Source organism: Scardinius erythrophthalmus, assembly GCF_964197995.2.
Source record: "Scardinius erythrophthalmus genome assembly, chromosome: 9".
Classification (NCBI taxonomy): domain Eukaryota; kingdom Metazoa; phylum Chordata; class Actinopteri; order Cypriniformes; family Leuciscidae; genus Scardinius; species Scardinius erythrophthalmus.
Genome location: NC_138229.1, coordinates 16032479 through 16054610, shown reverse-complemented (window position 1 = coordinate 16054610; position 22132 = coordinate 16032479). Strand labels below are relative to the sequence as shown.

The window sequence follows — 22132 nt, the reverse complement described above, 5'->3', positions numbered from 1 at the left end:
ACAGCAGTGGGATTTGAATGGGGGCAAAGTTAGCAGCTCAGATGAATGGAGAGTTCTGAACACAGGTTGAATGAATGAGCTGTTGTGATATTCAAGTGTTTGGTATGCAAATATTTTTATAGGAAATGCACAAATGGCTCATTATTTCTATATAAAGCAAAAGGGACATATGGGGGCTCCAGGCTTTGCTGGATATCCTTTGCTGCTTGAATTCTAAATCCTGTAATTGCACATTAGAGCAGTATGGCAGTTGTTTTGGATGGTTAGTTGATTCTCTGTGCAAAGCCACTGATTACTGAAAGATCCCTGTTGGAATATGATTCCTCCGAGCTCCGGGAAACCTCCTCTATTGAGCGAACCCTGCATGATCCCTCAGAAGCTGAAGAATATTGCATGCCTCCTATCTCAAACACAGCCTCTGAAATTGATATCCTCACAAAGAGAGTTATTATTATTCTAAAGGCAACATGCAGGAAGTCAACAGATGATTCAACCTCATTGAGGTGAGCAACGGGATCCAAACAATTTTCTCTTCTCAGAGAATTTTGCTTGCTTCATGAAGGACAGCACAGTATTTAAGTACAAATAGATTGTGTGTTTGATGTCTGTGTAAACAGCTGAAAGATTGGGACCCGGTCATTAATTACTTAATTATTTAGACTACAGATGTACAAACAAGATTTGTGCGATCACTGGTTGATTGAGAAATGATGTTGGCCCATAAAGATTTTTGCTAGAACATGATTTTTCAGTTTGCTTCTAATGAGTGAGTTGAGTATTTTTTTCTCATCTGATTTTTTAAATGATTTTTTAATGAAAACATATACTTTTAATTATTTGTTGATTAGAATTTGATTGTGTAAATAAATATTTGCAATTGAAATGTATATATCGCGATATGCATATCGCAACAGCTTGCAATAACTGGGGTCATGAACAAAAGACAGAGAAAATCACTCACTGCTCGCTGAATAACTTTTTTAGCTTTAATAAGAATCAGTATATATGTATTTAATTCATACAGTGAAAACTAAGCAGTGTTTTATTTTTACATTTGATTATTCAGTTTCTGTTGTTAAATAACCCTAATGTAGGATAATCTGAAACCCTAAACCCCGTGGTTTACACTGATGTTAAAATAACAATTCTTATGCTACAGTAAAACACTGCTGTTCACTTTCAGAAGTTGTAGGGATGTTTTCTTGTCACAAAAAGAATGTTGTACACGTATGTTGGTTATATAATTTTAAATATATTTTAAAGAGAATTTAGCCTAAGTTTATTTTACACATTTTAAGCATTGTAGTATCGCATATCGAATATCGCATTTTTAATGAGTTATCGCATATCGCATTTTTCTTCAATATCGTGCAGCCCTATATACAGTGGGGAGAACAAGTATTTGATACACTGCCGATTTTGCAGGTTTTCCCACTTACAAAGCATGTAGAAGTCTGTAATTTTTATCATAGGTACTCTTCAACTGTGAGTGACGGAATCTAAAACAAAAATCCAGAAAATCACATTGTATGATTTTGAAGTAATTAATTTGCATTTTATTGCATGACATAAGTATTTGATAAATCAGAAAAGCAGAACTTAATATTTGGTACAGAAACCTTTGCAGTTGTCCTGTCCCCTTTGCAGAAAAGCATCCCCAAAGAATGATGTTTCCACCTCCATGCTTCACTGTTGGGATGGTGTTTTTGGGGTTGTACTCATCCTTCTTATTCCTCCAAACACAGCGAGTGGAGTTTAGACCAAAAAGCTCTATTTTTGTCTCATCAGACCACATGACCTTCTCCCATTCCTCCTCTGGATCATCCAGATGGTCATTGGCAAACTTCAGACGCGCCTGGACATGCGCTGGCTTGAGCAGGGGGACCTTGCGTGCGCTGCAGGATTTTAATCCATGACGGCGTAGTGTGTTACTAATGGTTTTCTTTGAGACTGTGGTCCCAGCTCTCTTCAGGTCATTGACCAGGTCCTGCCGTGTAGTTCTGTGCTGATCCCTCACCTTCCTCATGATCATTGATGCCCCACGAGGTGAGATCTTGCATGATGCCCCAGACCGAGGGAGATTGGCCGTCATCTTGAACTTCTTCCATTTTCTAATAATTGCGCCAACAGTTGTTGCCTTCTCACCAAGCTGCTTGCCTATTGTCTTGTAGCCCATCCCAGCCTTGTGCAGGTCTACAATTTTATCCCTGATGTCCTTACACAGCCAAAGAGCTGGCCATTGTGGAGAGGTTTGAGTGAGTGTGTGGACAGGTGTCTTTTATACAGGTAACGAGTTCAAACAGGTGCAGTTAAAACAGGTAATGAGTGGAGAACAGGAGGTCTTCTTAAAGAAAAACTAACAGTGAACAGTCTGTGAGAGCCGGAATTCTTACTGGTTGGTAGGTGATCAAATACTTATGTCATGCAATAAAATGCAAATTAATTATTTAAAAATCATACAATGTGATTTTCTGGATTTTTGTTTTAGATTCCGTTTCTCACAGTTGAAGTGTACCTATGATAAAAATTACAGACCTCTACATGCTTTGCAAGTACTGTAGGAAAAGCTGCAAAATCAGCAGTGTATCAAATACTTGTTCTCCCCACTGTATATATATATGTATATATATATATATATATATATATATATATATATATATATATATATATATATATATAGTAGGGCTTGCATAGACTAGTCGAGTAGTCGATAGATCGACTACTTCAACCACTAGTCGACGCTGTCGGAAACAATCGACTACTCGAGCGTCCATTAACCAAATGAATTAAAAATGGCGAACGTCACCAACAGAGACCACACGTCAGATGTGTGGAAGTATTTCATCAAGGATGACAAAAATATTGTAATTGACCAACTCTGCAAGAGGCCGTTCACATATTGCGTCTAAAAACGTGTGGAAAGCGCGCGCGGCCGTGCCGCTGTCTCCTACAAGCGCTCGCGCTCCCGCTCCCGTGGCGTCTGTCGTTGCTATGCAAACAAACTGCGCTCTCCATGATGACGACGAAGAAGTATCATTCCGCAAAGGATTAATTGATTTCTAGCCCTTGCATTAGCTTTACTACTAGATATATTTCTGGAGATGAGAAGAAGAAACCCGCTTGGAAAAACTAGCGCACCATGTTGCTTTCATTATGAGCGCGCGCCTACATTTGAAATGACGACCTTGAGCGCGGAAAAGACGCGATATGTGACGGCCCCTAGAAGCAGACGTCTGAAATGAAAAGCAAGAACGGCCATTTATTTGGCTATAGACTGTTACATGAAAATTTAAAAATGAAATGTCATAATTATAATGTTTTGAGAGTTTACTTATGTAATTGTTGCATTTGGCTATGAATTAATAAATGTTTATTGATAAGATCTAGCTATTTCATGTCTTTTCATTTACAGTAGCATGAACCACGAGTAGTCGAGTAACTCGAGTATTGTTTTGATAAGAAATCGACTAGCAGAAATCAGTAGTCGTGCAACCCCTAATATATATATATATATATATATATATATATATATATATATATATATATATATATATATATATATATATATATATATATATATATATACAGGGTTTGACATAAACGTTTTTGCTAACCAGCCACTGTGGCTAGTGGTTTACAAAGTTGCTAGCCACTTTGCATTCTCACTGGCCACAATTTTGGCATTAATACCATAGTGGAAAACTGCCATATAGATATTTTTAATATTATCTCATAATTTGGCAGCCGGTATTCATACTTTGCACGTGACGTCACAAGTACTGGCTGGCGGGCAAGAACGTCGTTCTCCAGCAACGAAACCCAGTAAACTAATCAAGGATCTTGCCAGGACGTCGCCAGTTTTACTATACAAAAGTTGGTGTTTTGAGGTGTAAACGACATGCCAGATAGTTGTTGTGCGATTGGATGCACTAACCGCAGATGAGATAAGCAACCTTCACAGTATACACGTCTGTGCAGTGATTATTCCATCACTCCATCAAAGGTAATTTCAACATTTGTTTGAATACAATGGGTGTATGATCATGTAATTAATCGTGTCTTTAAGTTACCCTGTAGTTTCGTCAATCAACACCACCAGCTGGTTCGGCGAGTCAGCTGTTTGTGTTATGAGTCTAAGCTAGGCTAACTGTACGTTCACACCGCTGCCGACGAGAGTGGCAAAATTCATTGTAAATGAATGACTTCCGGGCACTTTGACGCTCTCGCCGGTGGCGGTGTGAACGCACAGTAACAGCTGTCGTCTTTTGCTAACAACAACAAAAGTGTGTGATAGGTTGTTTTGAGGTTTGTGATATCTATGGTTTTCAATGAGAACCAGAGATGACTCAACAGTAGAGCTAGATTTTTTACGGAGGAATTATTACTGCTCGATTATCTTAAAAAACCTTGTCTGCTTTACACAATTTAGCTACCTTGGAGTTAATCCTAGTCCATAGTTATGCAGCTAGCTCGCTAACAGACTTGATAGCTACTAGAAAGACCTGGAACTACACTGTAAAAAAAAAATCGTAAAATAAAGGTAAAAAGTCTGGCAGCAAAGTTGCCAACCACTTACCGTAAAATTTAAGTAAAATATCTTAATTCCAATAAAGTGCAAAAACTATAATTTTACAGAATTTTTCATTAAAATTTTTAGAAAAAAAATACTGTTATTTTCAAGTTTTTCCTCGTTTGAATTAAGATATTTTACCTTAATTTTACGGTAAGTGGTTGGCAACTTTGCTGCCAGACTTTTTACCGTTATTTTAAGATTATTTTTTTACAGTGTAAAACTTTTATTTTATGGATTTTTCCAATATTATAAATGACCAAACACCTTTAATAAAGTTATGGCACTAAAAGTTCTACTGAGAAACACTGTTATTTTACAGGTATTTCCTAAATTATTACAATCAAACACCTTTAATAAAGTGACGGCACTAAAAGTTCTACTAAGAAACAGTGTTATTTAACAGACCTTTCCTAAATTATAACGATCAAACACATTCAATAAATTGTCAAGATATGCTCAAGAATGTAAGAAAACAGTTTTATTTTAGAAGACAAAATAAGTCTGTAAAAAAACTGTATAAACCTGATTAAAATCATCTCAAACTTTAATTTGCAGCACTTGTGTTTACATATAATTTAATAGTATTTAAACAATGTAAACTTGTAATCTAAATACAATGGAATTATTCAGACCCCTGGGGGTCACATAGTTCTGATATTAAATATCATACGGTCTTTACATTCAGAATCCTTACTATACAAGTTTATTAATAAGTTAAATCAAAACATACAACAAAAGTGTACCAGAAGTGACAGATACAGCAAATAAACAGCAATCCAGCAAATGGCCAGTAATCAGCTTGGTGCATCTGGGAAGAAGAAAAAAAGGACACACTATGATTCTCTCAAAATGATTTCAATTATTTTTGTTTCCTTTAAACAAGCTTAATACATTTTTATTTAAATTGTCTGTTTGTCTTCTGATTTGTCTGGTATCTAAAACTTATGTCCGATTGAAAAATGTGCATCACCAAAAGAAGGAACATGTAGATTCACAACAATGGACATTCTTTTCCAGAGGTATCATTGCAAGGTAAACGCCTAAAAATGCCAATTTGTATTACAAAATAAAACCAACAATATTTGTTTTAACTGGAGGTGTTTTCAGACTGCTGAGATATGGGTAATGAGGGTCTTTCTCTCATTCTCCAGGGAATTAAATATGTGATATGTGTTTTTAAAAAAAAGGTATATTCTCATTGTGAGATTATTAAGTACTTGAGATAGTTCACCCAAAAATGAAAATTCTGTCATCATTTTCTCACCATCATGTCTTTTCAAACCTGAAATGTCTCTCTTTTGTCAAGCATTAAAATTAGATATTTTTGAAGAATGTTGGCAACCAAAAAATGCATAAAGGTTTGGAACAACATGAGGGTGAGTAAATTATTTGGGAGAATGTTCTTGTTTGCCTGACTGTGAAGTGTGAACTATCTCTTCAGTTCATGTGTGCCAAACTCCTGGAGGGCCAGTGTCCTGCAGAGTGTAGCTCCAAACTGTTTCTGGTTATCCTGAGGATCTTGATTAGCTGGTTCAGGTCAGTTTAATTAGGGTTTGAGCTCAAATTTGCATGACAGTGGGCAAATTCAAATCAAAAGTGAGCAAGTGAGATTTTTAATATACTGTATGCTTAGTAAGGGGCCGTTTACACGACTCAGTCTCCAACTAAAATCGTCTTGGTCTTAACTACTGAAATGTGAATCTGTGAAAACGGTAAAGGCATGCATATGCATATTATGCGTTTATAGTAGTGCTGGGCGGTTTACCGGTTCATACCGAATACCGGTGTTTATTTTTGTTACGATATGAATTTTTAATATACCGCAAAACCGGTGTATGTCGCTTTAATCGGAACGCGGCGCTGCGCGACACAGTCTCGCCCCTCATTTACAACACACGTCTGCGGCGCATTACAGCTGCGACAAGGTTTTATTCCGTCCTCCACGCGGTGCGTCAAAATAGACCAGGCGCCTATATTTAGCGAAGCGGCGCGGAGAGCCGCTTCTGGGAAGCTTCGATCTGAAACACAAGCATTGACTAGAATGGGCACGAGACGTGTGGGGGTGAGAGTGTCTTTTTTTCTCGCGGCGCGCATGTTTTTATACTGTATTAACGTATCTGAAGTGAACTGACGGTCTTTAGAAAAGTTTCTTTGTTATTACGATTGAATCTTTCTTTATCTTTCCTGATAAAGCAGTGTTTATGAGCGTTGCTGCTTTGTGTACAGCCGTTACCGGGGAAACCACTGTTTCTGCCGCTCCTAAAGAGCGTCCTGCTGGCACCTCTTTGTAAACAGCCTTGCAAACCTGTATTATTAATATTAGTGTGGATTTTTTCTATAATATTCACTCATGACAATAAAATAGGGCATTATAAGTAAATCTACTGCACTATTTCCTCTCTCACTCAGTAGAAAATGTGGTAAACACCCATCATGCTTGAAAAAAAAAACAAAAAAAAAACGGTAAAAACCGTGAAACCGGTATAATTTAGAAAAAAACCGTGATGTTGATTTTTGGTCAAACCGCCCAGCACTAGTCTATAGGCATGTGTGTGTGAATGCGAATGTGCACAGGCGTGGTCTTTCTTTACAGAATGACATCACCAGTTACTTTGTGGCATGGATAAAACAGCGATTTAGACGTTTTCGCCGATCTGTGCGAACGGGAATCGTTTTAATAACGTTGTCATCTGTACAAAGAAAAAACTTTTCTGTTTTTAGTACATCGTTGTTGTGTAAAGTGAGTGTGTTCTTGACGTCTTTTCTTTGAACCCTGCAGGTAGTTACATTTAACGTAGCTATTAATAGTTTTACCTATGGAACTTTATATGAAATGTATGATGAAAATGTGTGTAATATAGCAAACCCAAACAAACAACTCAAATTATTCTGTTAAACTGAACTCTTCCACCATATCTAGTTTTAAAATGAATCACTGGGACTTGCCATCCTAGGTCACATTACCATAAATATAAAATAAAATTACTATTACTTCAGTTAATTTACCATCACATGTACCCTTTGCTAATGCATTTGTGGAAGGGGATTCTCCCCTCATTTACTCTCCCTTATGCCGTCCGAAAAGTATATGATTTTCTTTCTTCAGATGATCACAAATTTTAGAATAAATAAACTAGACTTTTAGAAAAATTATCTATCTCTTGTGTTCGTGTGTCGAATAATGCAAGTGAATAGACAACAAAATGCTGAAGGTCGAAAAAGTCCAAACACACATCCTGACAATAATCCAAGAGCATTGTAAAGCTCACATGATAAGTGCAGAAAACTTCCTGTGTGAACAACACAGCAGGCTGTTTGTAGGCTGCACGTAGTTTCTGGAGCATGCACTTGCATTATATTGGCTTACAATAAATGGATCATTTTTCAAAAAAATCTCTGTGGAAAGAAAGTCAGATATACATCTGGGATGGCACAAGGGAGAGAAAAAAAAAGAGATAACTTTTTTGTTTTATATACTGCAGTGGATACTTACTACTGAATGATGGGCTTGTTTCTCAGTTGGTGCTTGTTCTGCTCCGTAAACATTGTTCCAATGCTTGATCTAAAAAATATTTACAAAAAATTATAATAATTTTAAAAGTGTGTTAATTATTACCTGTGTGTTAACAGACTATTGATCAGGGTGACATAGGACCATTTTTAATGTGTTCCTTAAGTGTTATATTAATCTGGAGAAGAACCCTTACTAACATTAACCAGAGTTTTGCTATACTAACCATATGGTAATGATAAAAAAGTATTGTAATCAATCCACCATAAAAACATGGTTTCTAAACTTTTACTATAATAAAAACCAAGGTTAATTTAGCAAAGGACCCTAGGAACAAGGACATTAAAAGAGCAGCTCATCCAAAAAATAGAGTTCTCTCTTTATTTACTCCATGTTGTTCCAAAAATGTATGAATTTCTTTTGTAGAATCTTAATTAAGATATCTTGAGAAATGCCTTCATTGTTTTGTTTTGTTTTCTCCATACAATGGGTTCCAATGTTGTTTTATTCCCAACATTCTTGTGTTTCACATAAGTAATACAGGTTTGAAAATACTTTCATTTTGAAAGGACATTAATTTTTGGGTCAGCTAGGCCTGTGAACTCAAGAACATAGGTCAAATATTGTCTGGAGGGTTTGAACCAGTGTGCCTTTGAGCAGAGTTTACATGTTCTGCCTCTATTTCACGTGTATTTTAATATAACAATACTCACCGCATCTGAAGATCATGTGCCTGGATCATTCCAAATGATTTCTGGATCATGAGGGAAACACACACATACCCAGCAATATTAGCTATTTGTATATTAGCATTTTACTAACAGAGACATTTGCGAAAGCTTGCAAAATTGTACTCACCAACTCCAAAACATAGTATGATTGATGACTGATCGGTAACGTTAGGCCTGTAACGTTATAACGTATCCCGCGATCAACAACTATTCAAGAGCCTAGTTTGCATATTCTCAAAGAGTCAAAGAGTGTGGTTCGAGTTCCTCCTGTATAAAGAGACAATGTTCTCAGTCATTGTAGAGTTCCTATGGCGAGTTTTTTTTTTTTTTTTTTTTTTTTTTAACTAAGTTAACGTTAGCTGACAATATTTACACATGCTAGCAACACATAACATTAGCCTAATACAATGAAACATGTACTAATATCGATATTGCTCTAATCGCGTTTAGATTCTCAATTTAACACACTATATTTTGATGTAGCAGAATTGTTTTTATAAAATAAAAAGTTATTTAACATTACCTTGCGCATGTCCGTTACACGTTGTTAAAATGCGTTGTCCATATTCCTTGTTTGTTCTTCATTTACATCCCGCAACTCGCTCAAAATAAAAATGTAGCAGTCCGATGTAAAATAATCCATGTTTTAAACAATATTTGCCACAGAACCGACGTATGCTAGTACTGAAGATCCCGGGCAGCAGCACACACCCACTGACCCACTCACTCCAACAGACGTATTCAAACTTGACCTGTAAAAGGCGCGCATAGTTGTCATTGGCCAGATTCCTGGATGACAGTCTGAATAACCAATCATGCTCAAAACAACTTGGAGTGACAGCCTGTGGTAACATTGCAATTACAGGAAAAGATGACATGTTTTAAAAGAAAGAATATGAAAAAATATACACATGCTATTTGATGTTATTTAGCTGTATTTGTAGGCTGGCTGTTATATTTATTCAATTGGTTAAATGGTGTTTTCATTGCAGTGTATGATTAAAAATTAAACTTAAAATAACTTATATAACAACATATATTTACCACTGCTCTGCTAAACAGCATTTTAACAGAGCAAACAGATTATATATTAAACAGAGCAAACACTGCCTATGTATTCATATAAAATTCTGTATGTAGACCTATATGAAAAACTAATGGATTGGTATACTCTGGGTGACATTATTACATCCATGTGACCCATAATGACCCTTTTGCACTTTAACAAATTATTGACCTTTCCTTTAGAAACAATGATTGACCTTTCCTTATTATGCCTAATAATGTCTTGCTTTTCACCCTGTGTGGCACTGTTACACAACCTGTTGGTTTAGGGTTAATCCTCTGTCCAACACAACACTTTGCTAACATTGGCATAATTCTAAACAAGTTGCAACATATACCTTGGGTTTCACAAGCAAGGCTTAAGCCTGTAGTCCCAGACTAAAATGCACATTTCAGCTGTTTTACCTGAAAGCAACTTGCACTGACTTATCTTAAAATATGTCAGTGCCATTGTTTTGTCTCAAGATGGTGTGTCAGTGAAAAACATTGAGGAATACCACAATACTTATACTATAGCAGTGACATTGTCAGGCTTTTCTATTTACAATGAAGTAAGCTAATGCCTGCACAAAATATGAGCATTATAATATAACAATATAATATGTAATGATACAGTGGCTTCATAAATTAATTCAAAACCTAAAAAAAAAATAATAATAATAAAACCTAAACGCACCATATGTTCCACCATGAACCCTGTTGGCCTGCTGTCTGACCAGCAAGGTCAGTTTAACAATAATTGTGCAGTTTGCTTGCATTAAATTTGTATCCAGAATTACAGAGTTTAAATGTAAAAATACACTTAAATGTAAAACTAATAACATTTACTTTAAAATGACAAGGAAATATGTTAAATTGTTAGTATGGATTACACAATTTGATTGTAATTTTACACAACTTTGTATGTAATTTAAAAAAACAGAAAAAATATTGTATAAATAATACAGTAATTGTCCTGTGAAAAAAATAAGAATCACTGTAATTTGTAATTAATGATATAATTCTTAAATGAACAGTCAATTAATTAATTTACAGATATTGTTTGTAATTTTACAGAGTTTTGAATATAATTTAAAATAACAGAAAAATACAGAGTTATTCTCTGTAAAATTAGGATTTTTTTTTACAGTGTACAGGACTCTACATTGAAAATACCCGTTTGTTGCCCGCCAGGTATCCATGGTAGTCACGTGACTGCAAAGTATGAATATTAGGCTGCTGTTACTTTAAGACATGACGCCCGGACCCATTATTCTGTTTTATATAGCCAAAATACTTGGCTTTATGTTTACGCACTTTGGGTGGGAATGAGTAAAATTGTGCACAATACGCGCAGTCCCACGCTGAAATTCAAGCCCTGAAAACGCCAACAATATTCATCCAGACCAAACGAAATGAGGGAGTGAGGGAATGCGGGTTTGTGTGTCAACTACCTGTCAGAGAGATTAGAGAGTGAGAATGTGCATCTCGTATTGTCTATCCTGCGGAAGAGTTTCAGATATGTCAGTATCGATATGTATCAATAAATCAATATTTTTGATAACACTAGATTGCACTTAGTTTATTATTTCAGATGCCTTTTTAAAAGACTACAATTAAAAAAATGTATATTAGGCCTATATAAAATTCAGCCCGCCAAAGTGGCTAGTAGGAGTGACTGCATCACATGCCACAGCGGAAATTCAGCCGCGTTTAGCGGGTTGGCGATGTTAATGTCAAGCCCACATATATATGTATATATATATATGTATATATATATATATATATATACAGTGCAATGCATAAGTGAATACACGCATGCTAAAGTTGACTAAAAAGAGGAATAAAAAATCATATTTTGGAAATTGAACTTAATGCCTTAATTTAAAAAATTAGGAAAAATCCAACCTTTAAGGACACCAATTTTCTTTGTGAATGAATAATGTATCGTAAATAAATAAATGTTCTTCCTTAAAATACATGGTGCATAAGTGAGTACACCCCTATGTTAAATTCCCATAGAGGCAGGCAGATTTTTATTTTTTAAGTATTTTTTTATTTATTTTTTAGGATACTATGCATCCTGATAAAGTTCCCTTGGCCTCTGGAATTAAAATAGCCCCACATCATCACATAGCCTTCACCATACCTAAAGATTGGCATGGAGTACTTTCCATAAGATCATCTCTCAATGCAAATCAAACCAGCTATTAGGCTAACTGAAATAAAACCATGCCAATCTCTAGGTATGGTGAAGGCTATGTGATGATGTGCGGCTATTTTAATTCCAAAGGCCAAGGGAACTTTATCAGGATGCATAGTATCCTAAAAAAAATAAATAAATAAATACTTAAAAATAAAAATCTGCCTGCCTCTATGGGAACATAACATAGGGGTGTACTCACTCACTTATGCACCATGTATTTTAAGGAAGAACATTTATTTATTTACGATACATTATTCATTCACAAAGAAAATTGGTGTCCTTAAAGGTTGGATTTTTCCTAATTTTTTAAATTAAGGCATTAAGTTCAATTTCCAAAATATGATTTTTTATTCCTCTTTTTAGTCAACTTTAGCATGGGTGTATTCACTTATGCATTGCACTGTATACGTATATATATATATATATATATGGTGCCCCAGACCGAGGGGGATTGGCCGTCATCTTGAACTTCTTCCATTTTCTAATAATTGCGCCAAAAGTTGTTGCCTTCTCAATCTCAGAGCATTGTTCAAAGGCAGGTTGTTCAAAGTGATTGATCATTTCTATTTCAAAATCTGAGCAAAACAGGCCGTATAGCTGCTTTGCTATAGCCTTCATGGCTTGACGCTTGCTGAATGTGAAATTATCGGATGACCTTGAGTCCTCAACTTGCAATGAAAAACAAACCAATATGAACGTATTCAAATTTGCCAAGGATGCAAAAGAAAAAAAAAAAAACTTCCCCCCTATGTCCCACCCATTTGATTTGAGCATTTTATTCTTCTCATATTGCTACTCTTTTCCTCAGAGCTCAGACTGTGTTATTGCAAAGGTGGGAGAGAAGTGGGAGTTTTTTATTGGTGGTGTGACGGGCAGCCTCTGTGACAGATGGTACCTATGCTGCATCCCCTTTTGGCTCTGACTCGTCTCGGCTAGAGGGCAAGATCCTTAACCTAGTACCCCCTAAAATCATATCACTTCCTTGAGTGCTTTGCAGTGATGCCAGTCCCAAAGAAAGCAGGCCGCCAGTGTAGACACCTGTCACCAGTCCATGTCTATTGTGGCGGTCCTCTGGCCAGCTGGGGCTTTTGCTTGGCTCAGTGGTGCACGGTGGTTTTTCAGCGCCAGCATTCGCAGTCTCACCATGATAGTTTAGGGTTTGTGAATGGAAAAGCACTTGTCAAATGTGTCTTGATGAAAGCCCAGCTGTGCTGTCATTTTGACTCTGATGAGGCTTTTTCTTCTTTTTTTAACAATCTATTCTTCGGCTCGTATCTCCAGCTGCTATCACAAAGGCCATGTTGCAAAGTGAAAGTGTTTTTTCCATCTCAGCTTATTTTTCTTCTCTTAAGGGTGTAATGTGTAACCTTTTGAAAGCAGCAGTGGCTTGCTTACCCAGACTGTCAAAGAGCGACCACCCTCTTTCCTGCCGCTGTCATTGGGCATCTGTAATAGATGAACAATTGAGTCAACCAAATCCCACCTACAATCAAATAACACATTCCACTGCCACTCAAGGGACCTTTAATATTTAGCTAGCTATTTTTCTATCTTGTTCCGCACTCGTTTTGTACTAATATGTTCTTAGAGGTGGCTGTATTCTCAAGAGGAAGGTTTTTTTTAGGCACACCTCCCCCTCCATTCAGATGGCCGTTTTACAAGCTGCAATTTGCTCTACTCAGCAAGCCTGAACATCCATAGGCTGCTCCTGACCCCAGTTTCTCCCATTTGCCAGCCTGAAGCTTGTTCCCCAGTGGTTTATCTCTCTGCGGTTGGCTGGCTCAGCTGCGCCGTGCCCTTGCAGTCATTTGCACACGCTGGGTGGAAAGACGGGCATCTCGTGTAACACAGTCCTCATTGCATCTGTATCACAACACCTGACAGCCATCCTCAAATTGGCAACAGACACAGATGGTATTGTTTTCTGGATTTAGCACAATAATAGATGCATTTTGTTTTTGTTTTTTTTGTTTTATGAACACAACAATGAATTAAAAAAATGAAAAAAATACAACATGGGGAAAATATACATGGAATATATTGTATGTTATTATTTCCTCAAAATAAACAATGCATTTGTTGTGGTGTATGGAGTTCCATTGTTAGAGAATTGAACTGGTAATACAATTTTTTTAAATAGTTTTGTGTATATTTTGTTTATTATCTGTCCCTTTAACCTTTTCTTGTATAAATGTTTCACCAATCATTATTACTTATTCAGGTCTTTAGCGACCTGGATCTAGCATGGATGGATCTCTACTTGCTGCAATAGTATAAAACTCTCCTGATATTTTATTAACAATTGCAAAAGAATAAAATAAAGCATATTTTTACCTTTTGGAACTCGGAAGAGTTCAATTTGAGCAGATGCTTTTTACCATCATCACTGTCATCATCACAGCTCATTTCCCAGTACATTCAGCATCTGGCTCATATTCGCAATCATTTTCAACTTTTTTAAAATCAATATTTTTTGATCGCTTACAGCTTTTTCAGCAGATCCATCATGTGACGGTGACACTAATATTTGATTTGTACAATACTTGCTCTGCAGTAAATCACTGAGCCATTTCAAGTTTGGCTGATTATACTTGTGTATTCTTTTGTTTTCTGCCTGTGGTAATTATGAGTGAAACGCCACTTTATCATTGTGTATCAGACATTTCCACCTTGAGGAATAAAGGTGAATTGCACTTATTGAGTCATTTAATTGTTTCAGAGATTCAATTGGTGTTGCACAGAAAAAAGAATAATGATTATTTAACAAATAAACAATTTAGAAAGGAGACATTATTTTTCTTTTTTTTCTTTTTATATTGTACTATTAAGATAGGTTGTAATATTAAGAAGGTTGATGTCTAACTTTAAAGCCTTTGTAAAAACAAAGAAAATGTCCCTGAATGCATACTTTCTTAGTGTTCATAAGCCATAGACGTCCTCTATATTGAGTGGTGGTTGAGAGATATATGAGCCTAACGTAATTACAGTATTGATTGAGCTAAATCATTCCTTAAACATTCTCAGCTTCCTGTGTTATTTCATTAAGAAATCTTACATTGATTTTGTCGCCTTAAATATTATCAGTTACTCTGTCTGTCATGAAGAACTCTATATAAATCTTTCACATTTAACTTTTAAAATAACATAAGAAAAGACTAATTATTGTGGTTTTCTTTCCTTGTTGTTGCGGCAATAATCTGGCCCTTGGATTGATATCTCAGACAATCTTTTATGTTGGTCTGAGCTAATAAATCCAGAATTTATGATGTGATTAAAGTCTTTCTTTGTTTCTTTCTTTCTTTCTTTCTCCCCTTTGCCCATAAAATGGAACATCACACCTTGTGCTGATGTAGCTCTTGGTAAACAGTGCTGAAGTGCCCCAGCTGAAGTATGTATGTTGAATTTCCCACACTTCTGGGAATATTAGAAGATAGTGTTTCAGAGGAAACTGGCGGGGTGGCATTAAGGTGGATACGGTATTGGATATGAAGGGGAGCTAAAGCAATAAAGCAGAAATCAATTCTTTTCGCATTGGCTAACAGCCAATAAAATAGTTACTTGACAAACACTCTGTGAGCTTGAAGGTGTGTCAGAGAAAACACATGCTTCTTTCCTCCATGTATGAAGCTGATTTATTTACCTTGACAGAATTGATAGTGGGTATTTTGAAGGAGGAAGTTGCTAACTGAACTTAACAGCTGCACTAAGTCCCAAAACGCTGACCTTTCCGAAAGCATCTCATGCTTACATGCTGTTCTTTTTTCCAATCCCATCTAAACTATGCATCTCTATAGGCACCTGCAAAGCAAGGCCAGGATGCAAGTGTAAACATCCTGAAAGCTCAACTCCATTTATAAAACAGACCTGCTGGCGGTTTGAGTTTCTGCCCTGTTTGCAGCCATAAGAGGAAAGTGATATATCTTTGCGTTAAACTCTTTCCCAAGGGACCAGGGCAGCATGAATGTAACCAATGGCTATGAATGCTAGAAAGAGGGGCAAGCAATGTTAAAAGCGGTGAAAGATGAATCTGTGAGGTAGTCACGATGATGACATTCCAGGAGTAGTTATTTCAGGTTACACTGTAGTCCAAAGCTCTTTGCTGAGAGGTGGGCATTTATAATGCAGTTTACATGGACATTAAGAAGAAAAGTCTATATTGAGTAATGCATATGCATTCTCTTAAATGCACTACCTCTCATGAGTGCACTTCTTAAGCACACGGTGGTCTTCACTGGAGTGTATCACAGAAGAAAGAGGTCAGTAGTATTTTGATCTCCTATCATGGTCAATTTAACGTGTGTTTTTATTTATTTATTTACTTATTTACTATTTATGTATAAATTAACACTTTAAATTGACTATATGTATATATGTCAGGGTTATTATCGTTAACTAAACCTAAAACCATTAAAACATTATTGAAGTAAAATAAACATTAACTGAAATAACAAAATACACATAAAAAAACTTAAACTAAACGTAAATGTTGTCTTGGTACCTAGCTGAAATAAACGTTGAAGTACTAAAATAACCCAAATTAACTAAACTAAAAACTTACTACTGAATATAGACACAAAAAAAGACAAAAACAAAATTGCTAAAACTTTAAAATGTAATTGAAAGCTGATAATAAATTGAAAGTGATAGAATAACTGATATACACATGTATACCCCCCCCCTTTTTTTTTTTCTTTCTGAATACGGCACAACTGAATACTGTCTATACTTGTTCCACAGATGGAGGATATTGGCACCAGATAGCATTTAATGGAGGAAGTGTAATAAATAAGTCAATAAAACATGGGTAATTCAGTAAATCCTTTTTTATCCCTGTGGATTCTCCTTTGCTACACTTAGAGTTTAAGTGCTTGAAAATACCTTGTTTTATGTCCACATGCACCCTTGAACGGAAAGGGCATTTCCTCTTGCCTTTCTCATTTATTCTGAAAAAGCCACCTAGATCAGATAAAGGCCCATCTGGAAAACTGTCCTACAATGACCCACTCATTAATATTGGCCCAGTCCCTCGGTCTTACATCACGCTCATGCAGACACAAACAAGAAAAAAACCTTTTGTCTTAAGCAATCACAATTATTTATCATCCTCATACTTTCAGAGGGATGAAAGTCAATGAGATGCACATTTTGCATTGATTTTACAGGCGGAGCAGGAGGTGATTTATCAAGAAGAAATGCATAACCGTCATCCTCTGCACAGTTGCGTTCTTCAATAATCTTTTATGCCTTGTGTTGAGATTGTTCTTCAAAATTCTAATCCTACTCAATTTAGTGAAATATACAAGAAGGGCATAATATTTTACTGATACACACAGTCACATATATTCCTGCATTAAAATTTATGATTTTAACAAAATGCTTATTGATACATTTTAAATTGTATGCTTAAGATTGCTCTTAAAGGGGTCATATAATGGTACATGCACTTTTACAAGTTGATTGTACTGAAATGTGTGTTGGCAGTGCCTGTACACAAGCATCATAAAATTATAAAAATCCATCCAGTGGTTTTTTTTTTTAATCTCCTTATATGTTTTCCAATCTCTAAAATCAAGCTGTTCGACCTAGTGACGTCACACGGTCGGACGCCCCCCCACGATTTGTGATTGACAGCAGCGTTTCAACACAGTCCCGCCCTCGCTCGTGAGCGAGCTGTCAATCATCATAGTCCGCGCGTCATTGTTGATACTCACTGGAGCACTGTCTATGAGCAGAATGGCGTCCTGTTCTTGGGTGTAATAAGGAACACAGCAGTCATTTTGATGTTACTAAATCCGAACCGCTGAAGACGCAGTGGCTGATTTTGTTTTCGAAGGGAATATTCCCCACGATCAACGTCAATGCTTTCATGTTTGCGCAAATCATTTCACACACCAGACTGCTTTATAAACGAGGGTCAGTATAAAGCTGGATTTGCTAAGAAGCTGCTCCTGAAAAAAGGATCGGCAACTATTCGTGTTCCTGCTGAACCTCAAGAAGAACTGAAGTGAGTGTAACATTTTATTAATCTTTATATTAATCTTTGCAAATCGCTTGCTGCACGCTTCACATTGAATGCAGCTATTTTTACACTCAGGTACATTACGGCATGTTTTCTATGTACAACGTTATCAATATAATTCATAATCCCACGTTTATAATGAAAACGCGTTATGGTTATTGTGTTATTATTTCAAACGGTGTACGCACAGAACAGAGGGGCGGGGTGAGCAAAGCTCATTATCATTTAAAGACACATGCACTAAAACGGCGTGCTGAAAACAGAGCTGTTTTTGACCAGGTAAAATGAGTGTTTTCTTACAATACTAATGAGAATTTTTAATTAAAGTATATTACAAACTTTTCATTTAGACCCTAAAGAATCATATTAGCTTGTACAAAAATGGCATTATATGACCCCTTCAAATACAGATTCTGCTAAACAGTTGTTATAGGTGGCTTCAGTGTTTTAAATGCTTGCTAATATTGGAAAAAAATGACTGGTATGCAACTCTTTTTGTACTTGCTTTGCAGTATCTTTGTAGTCATTTTCAGGATTCGTTAAATGCCTTGTTGCCTAACAGCTGTAAACCAAAAGGTATATTATACTGTATATTATGATTTCAATTGCTTTCTGTATTACACTGAGTTAATTTGAAATAACAAATATCTCAGTTGGCACTTTACTAATAAAAACTTTGTTGCAGGAAAATGACAGGATCAATTGCTGCAGAATATTACCCATTTTGGGAGCTTACAGGACATCTGCTTAAAATTGTTAAAGAATGTGAAAAACCCATGATAGCATCACTTGTATCCGTTGGCTAATTCAATTAGGTCTGCTCATGCTGCTAGATTGTGATGTTTCGTTTGGTCTTTATAGTTTGCCCTTCATAAAGAGATATCCCATCTGGTCTAATTTTAAACCGTCTGTAACATGCAGCCTTCCATAATTTTCTCTGCAGTGAAGTTTCTCTGCATTTTGCTTGTTTGGCTAATTCAAAGTGATGGACCCAAAGGAAATTGAATTACACAAAACTAATTATCTGTTGGATCTGGTGCTATATGTGGCCGCCGTCTTGGTATGGTTTTTATCCAGCAGTCTTTAGTGGCATGTGTAGATTATAATCACACTGTCTTGCAGTGTATTTTTTTCCCCACTATAATTAGTCATAATCATGGCCATTTTTGTAAAATGCACAGAAAACAACTCCATGTTTTTCTTCAGGCATAGCTACACAAATTCACTTACACTGTTGCATATCTCTTTAAAATCATAATGATTATTACATGCTTTTTAAATACTACACTATCCTTAGTGCAAATATGGCACAAATATTTATATAGCTAAAAATTGTATAGCTACAAACTAATGAAAAATAATGATTTTTTTTTTCTGGCCTCCCTTTTTCCTATTCCTTCCCTCCCGGTACTTGGCCTTGTACATATCATGCATTACCAGAAAATTGATGTAATACCTTTTGAAACTGCTGAGAATTTGTAATCAATAACAAACAATTTATTGCTGTTTCAGTTCTTTCTGAAGCACACACACATTTTTTGCTCAGCATAAGTGACCTATATGAATAAGAGCTTTTTAGTGTATGGTAAAGCAAATTGAACTGGAATGCTAATACTCAGCATGGTCCAACTAATTTCTGACATCTACATGAGAGTATTTTAAGATTTTTAGATGGAGAATGGGTGAAATTTCATAATTTTTTAATTCAGTTTATTGTGGGTAGGCTAAGTACAGATGAGTTGTTTCCTTTCAGTTAAGTTCAATTTAAATAGATATTCTTCAATATAATGCTGCTTTGTTTTGTACAATATGTTTCTTAGTTGCACAGTGGTTCTCCCACTGTGCAACTAAGTGCTGCAATTCATAATTTAGGCCTTAAGTTTGAATTTCAGATTTATAATATTTTGTCTCAGGTGTGTGAGCCAGTCATCATTCAGATGACCTGAATCAGATTGATGCACATTATAAATCCTGCTATATCATTTTGCATGAGGTACTTTGGGAGAAAACACAGTTATTTTTCAATCTCAAAAAATTCTTTGGTTTCCATTATGAAATACATCTGAAAATATGTTAAGAATTGCAGTATCTTTTTACTCTTTATACATACATTTTCTCTCTTCCATTTTCTTTGTCCCTGTAGGGTGGTATGATCGCTCTTCTGTTGTCCATCCTGTGTTTGGTGTTGATCCTGTACACTCGTAGACGCTGGTGTAAACGTCGCCGGGTACCTCAGCCGCAGAAGAGCGCTAGTGCTGAAGCAGCCAATGAGATTCACTACATCCCCTCGGTGCTGATGGGTGGACAGGCCCGGGAAAGTTTGAGAAATTCTCGCGGGCAGGGCCACAACTCGAGCGGCACCCTCAGCATCCGTGAGACTCCGATCTTGGACGGGTACGAGTATGACATCACAGACCTACGACACCACCTTCAGCGGGAGTGCATGAATGGCGGAGAGGACTTCACCAGTCAGATGACACGTACACTTGACTCACTTCAAGGGTGCAATGACAAAGCTGGCATGGACCTCACTCCAGGTGTGTGAACCCTCCGCACACTGCACTGTATGAATATAAAGATCAATGTTAAACTGCAAGTTAAAGGGATTGTTCACTAAAAATGACTTTATACCATTTCAAATGAATAAATGTGTGCTGGCTGCTCTTTTCAATGCAATTACAATGAATAAGGGTTTAAAGTAGTATGATTTGTTCAGATCTGTTGAATGACCATTATTGTAGATGACACACACTACTGTTCACAAATTTGGAATCGGTAGGATTTAAAAAAAAAAAAAAGAAGTATCTTCTACTCACCAAGACTGCATTTATTTGATGCTTTAAAAAGCAGTCATATTGTGAAATGTCATTACAATTTTAAATTACTTTTTTATTGTAATTGATTCCTTTGATGGCAAAGCTGAACTTTCAGCATCATTACTCCAGTCTTCAGTGTCACATGATCCTTCAGAAATCATTCTATGCTGATTTGGTGCCCAAAAAACATTTATTTGTAATATCAATTTTGAAACTGTTTTGCTGCGTAATGTTTTTTTGGAAACCATTACCACTATATGACGACATGAAATTACCATCTTTTATGCGAAATGAGTGTGAAGCATTGAATTGATTCGATAGAAATATCCAAGTCTTATTATGCTCATTAAACCAATCATAAACAAATCATTCACACTGACTTAGTGAACTGAATCAACCAATTAATTGAAAAGATCTGACTCAAAACAATGATTTGTTCACTAACTGCGCTTCTGTCATAAACTTTCATGAATGTGCCAAAGATAACTAGGGTGGATGTCACGACTTTCAATTACATCATGAATTATGTCTTACATTGCAAGCTTTTTCTCACACACAGCTATGGCTTCAGACGACGATACAAAATGTATCACACAAGCCATATAAACCACTTTTGTAATCATTTTTATGGTGCTTTTTCATCCTTTTTAAAGCTTGAATGCTTCAGTGCCCATTCATTGTAGTTGCATGTAAAAGAGTAACCTGCAAAGACTTCAAAAATGCCTCCCTTTGTGCTGTATGGAAACGGATTCAGCTTTGGAATGGCATGAGGGGGACTAAACCACAAATTAAATTTGAGTGACCTAACCTTTTAACATGCACAGCAAATTTTGTGCTATAAAATGTCCAATAAAACCTCAGACAATAACCTTAATGATTTAATAGCATACTTTAATCATTCAGTAAATTAATTCACACTCCCAATTCAGTGTTTTGATTCAGTGCCTAATTTCAGAGTTACATAAACAACTGGGCAACTAGGCCTTGAATGCATAAGTGAACACACATGATCAAAGCGTGTTGAAGTTCTTTTTACATTTGATATAGCTGTAAAAAAAAAAAAAAAAACTCCTTTGAACGTCTTTTGATTTATGTATATATAAACAACATGATACCAAATATATTTTTGCATCCAGGAACCTGTGAGATTTAAATTGCATGTACTAAGCACATCATTCGCACATTGCTGGCCCTGAAAATATTTATTTCACCTCAATAGCTCAAGAGTCAGC

General features: G+C 36.1%; 1 protein-coding gene across 1 annotated transcript in view; it reads left to right on the top strand.

Moving 5' to 3' along the window:
* The window catches only part of astn1 (astrotactin 1), a gene marked incomplete at both ends in the record, with an annotated part of 225612 nt that overhangs the window by 42642 nt on the left and 160838 nt on the right, over positions 1-22132 (top strand). The window contains one exon of the mRNA XM_081373616.1: positions 20228-20621. Coding sequence (XP_081229742.1) covers positions 20228-20621 — 394 coding nt within the window. The remainder of the gene's footprint in view (positions 1-20227; positions 20622-22132) is intronic.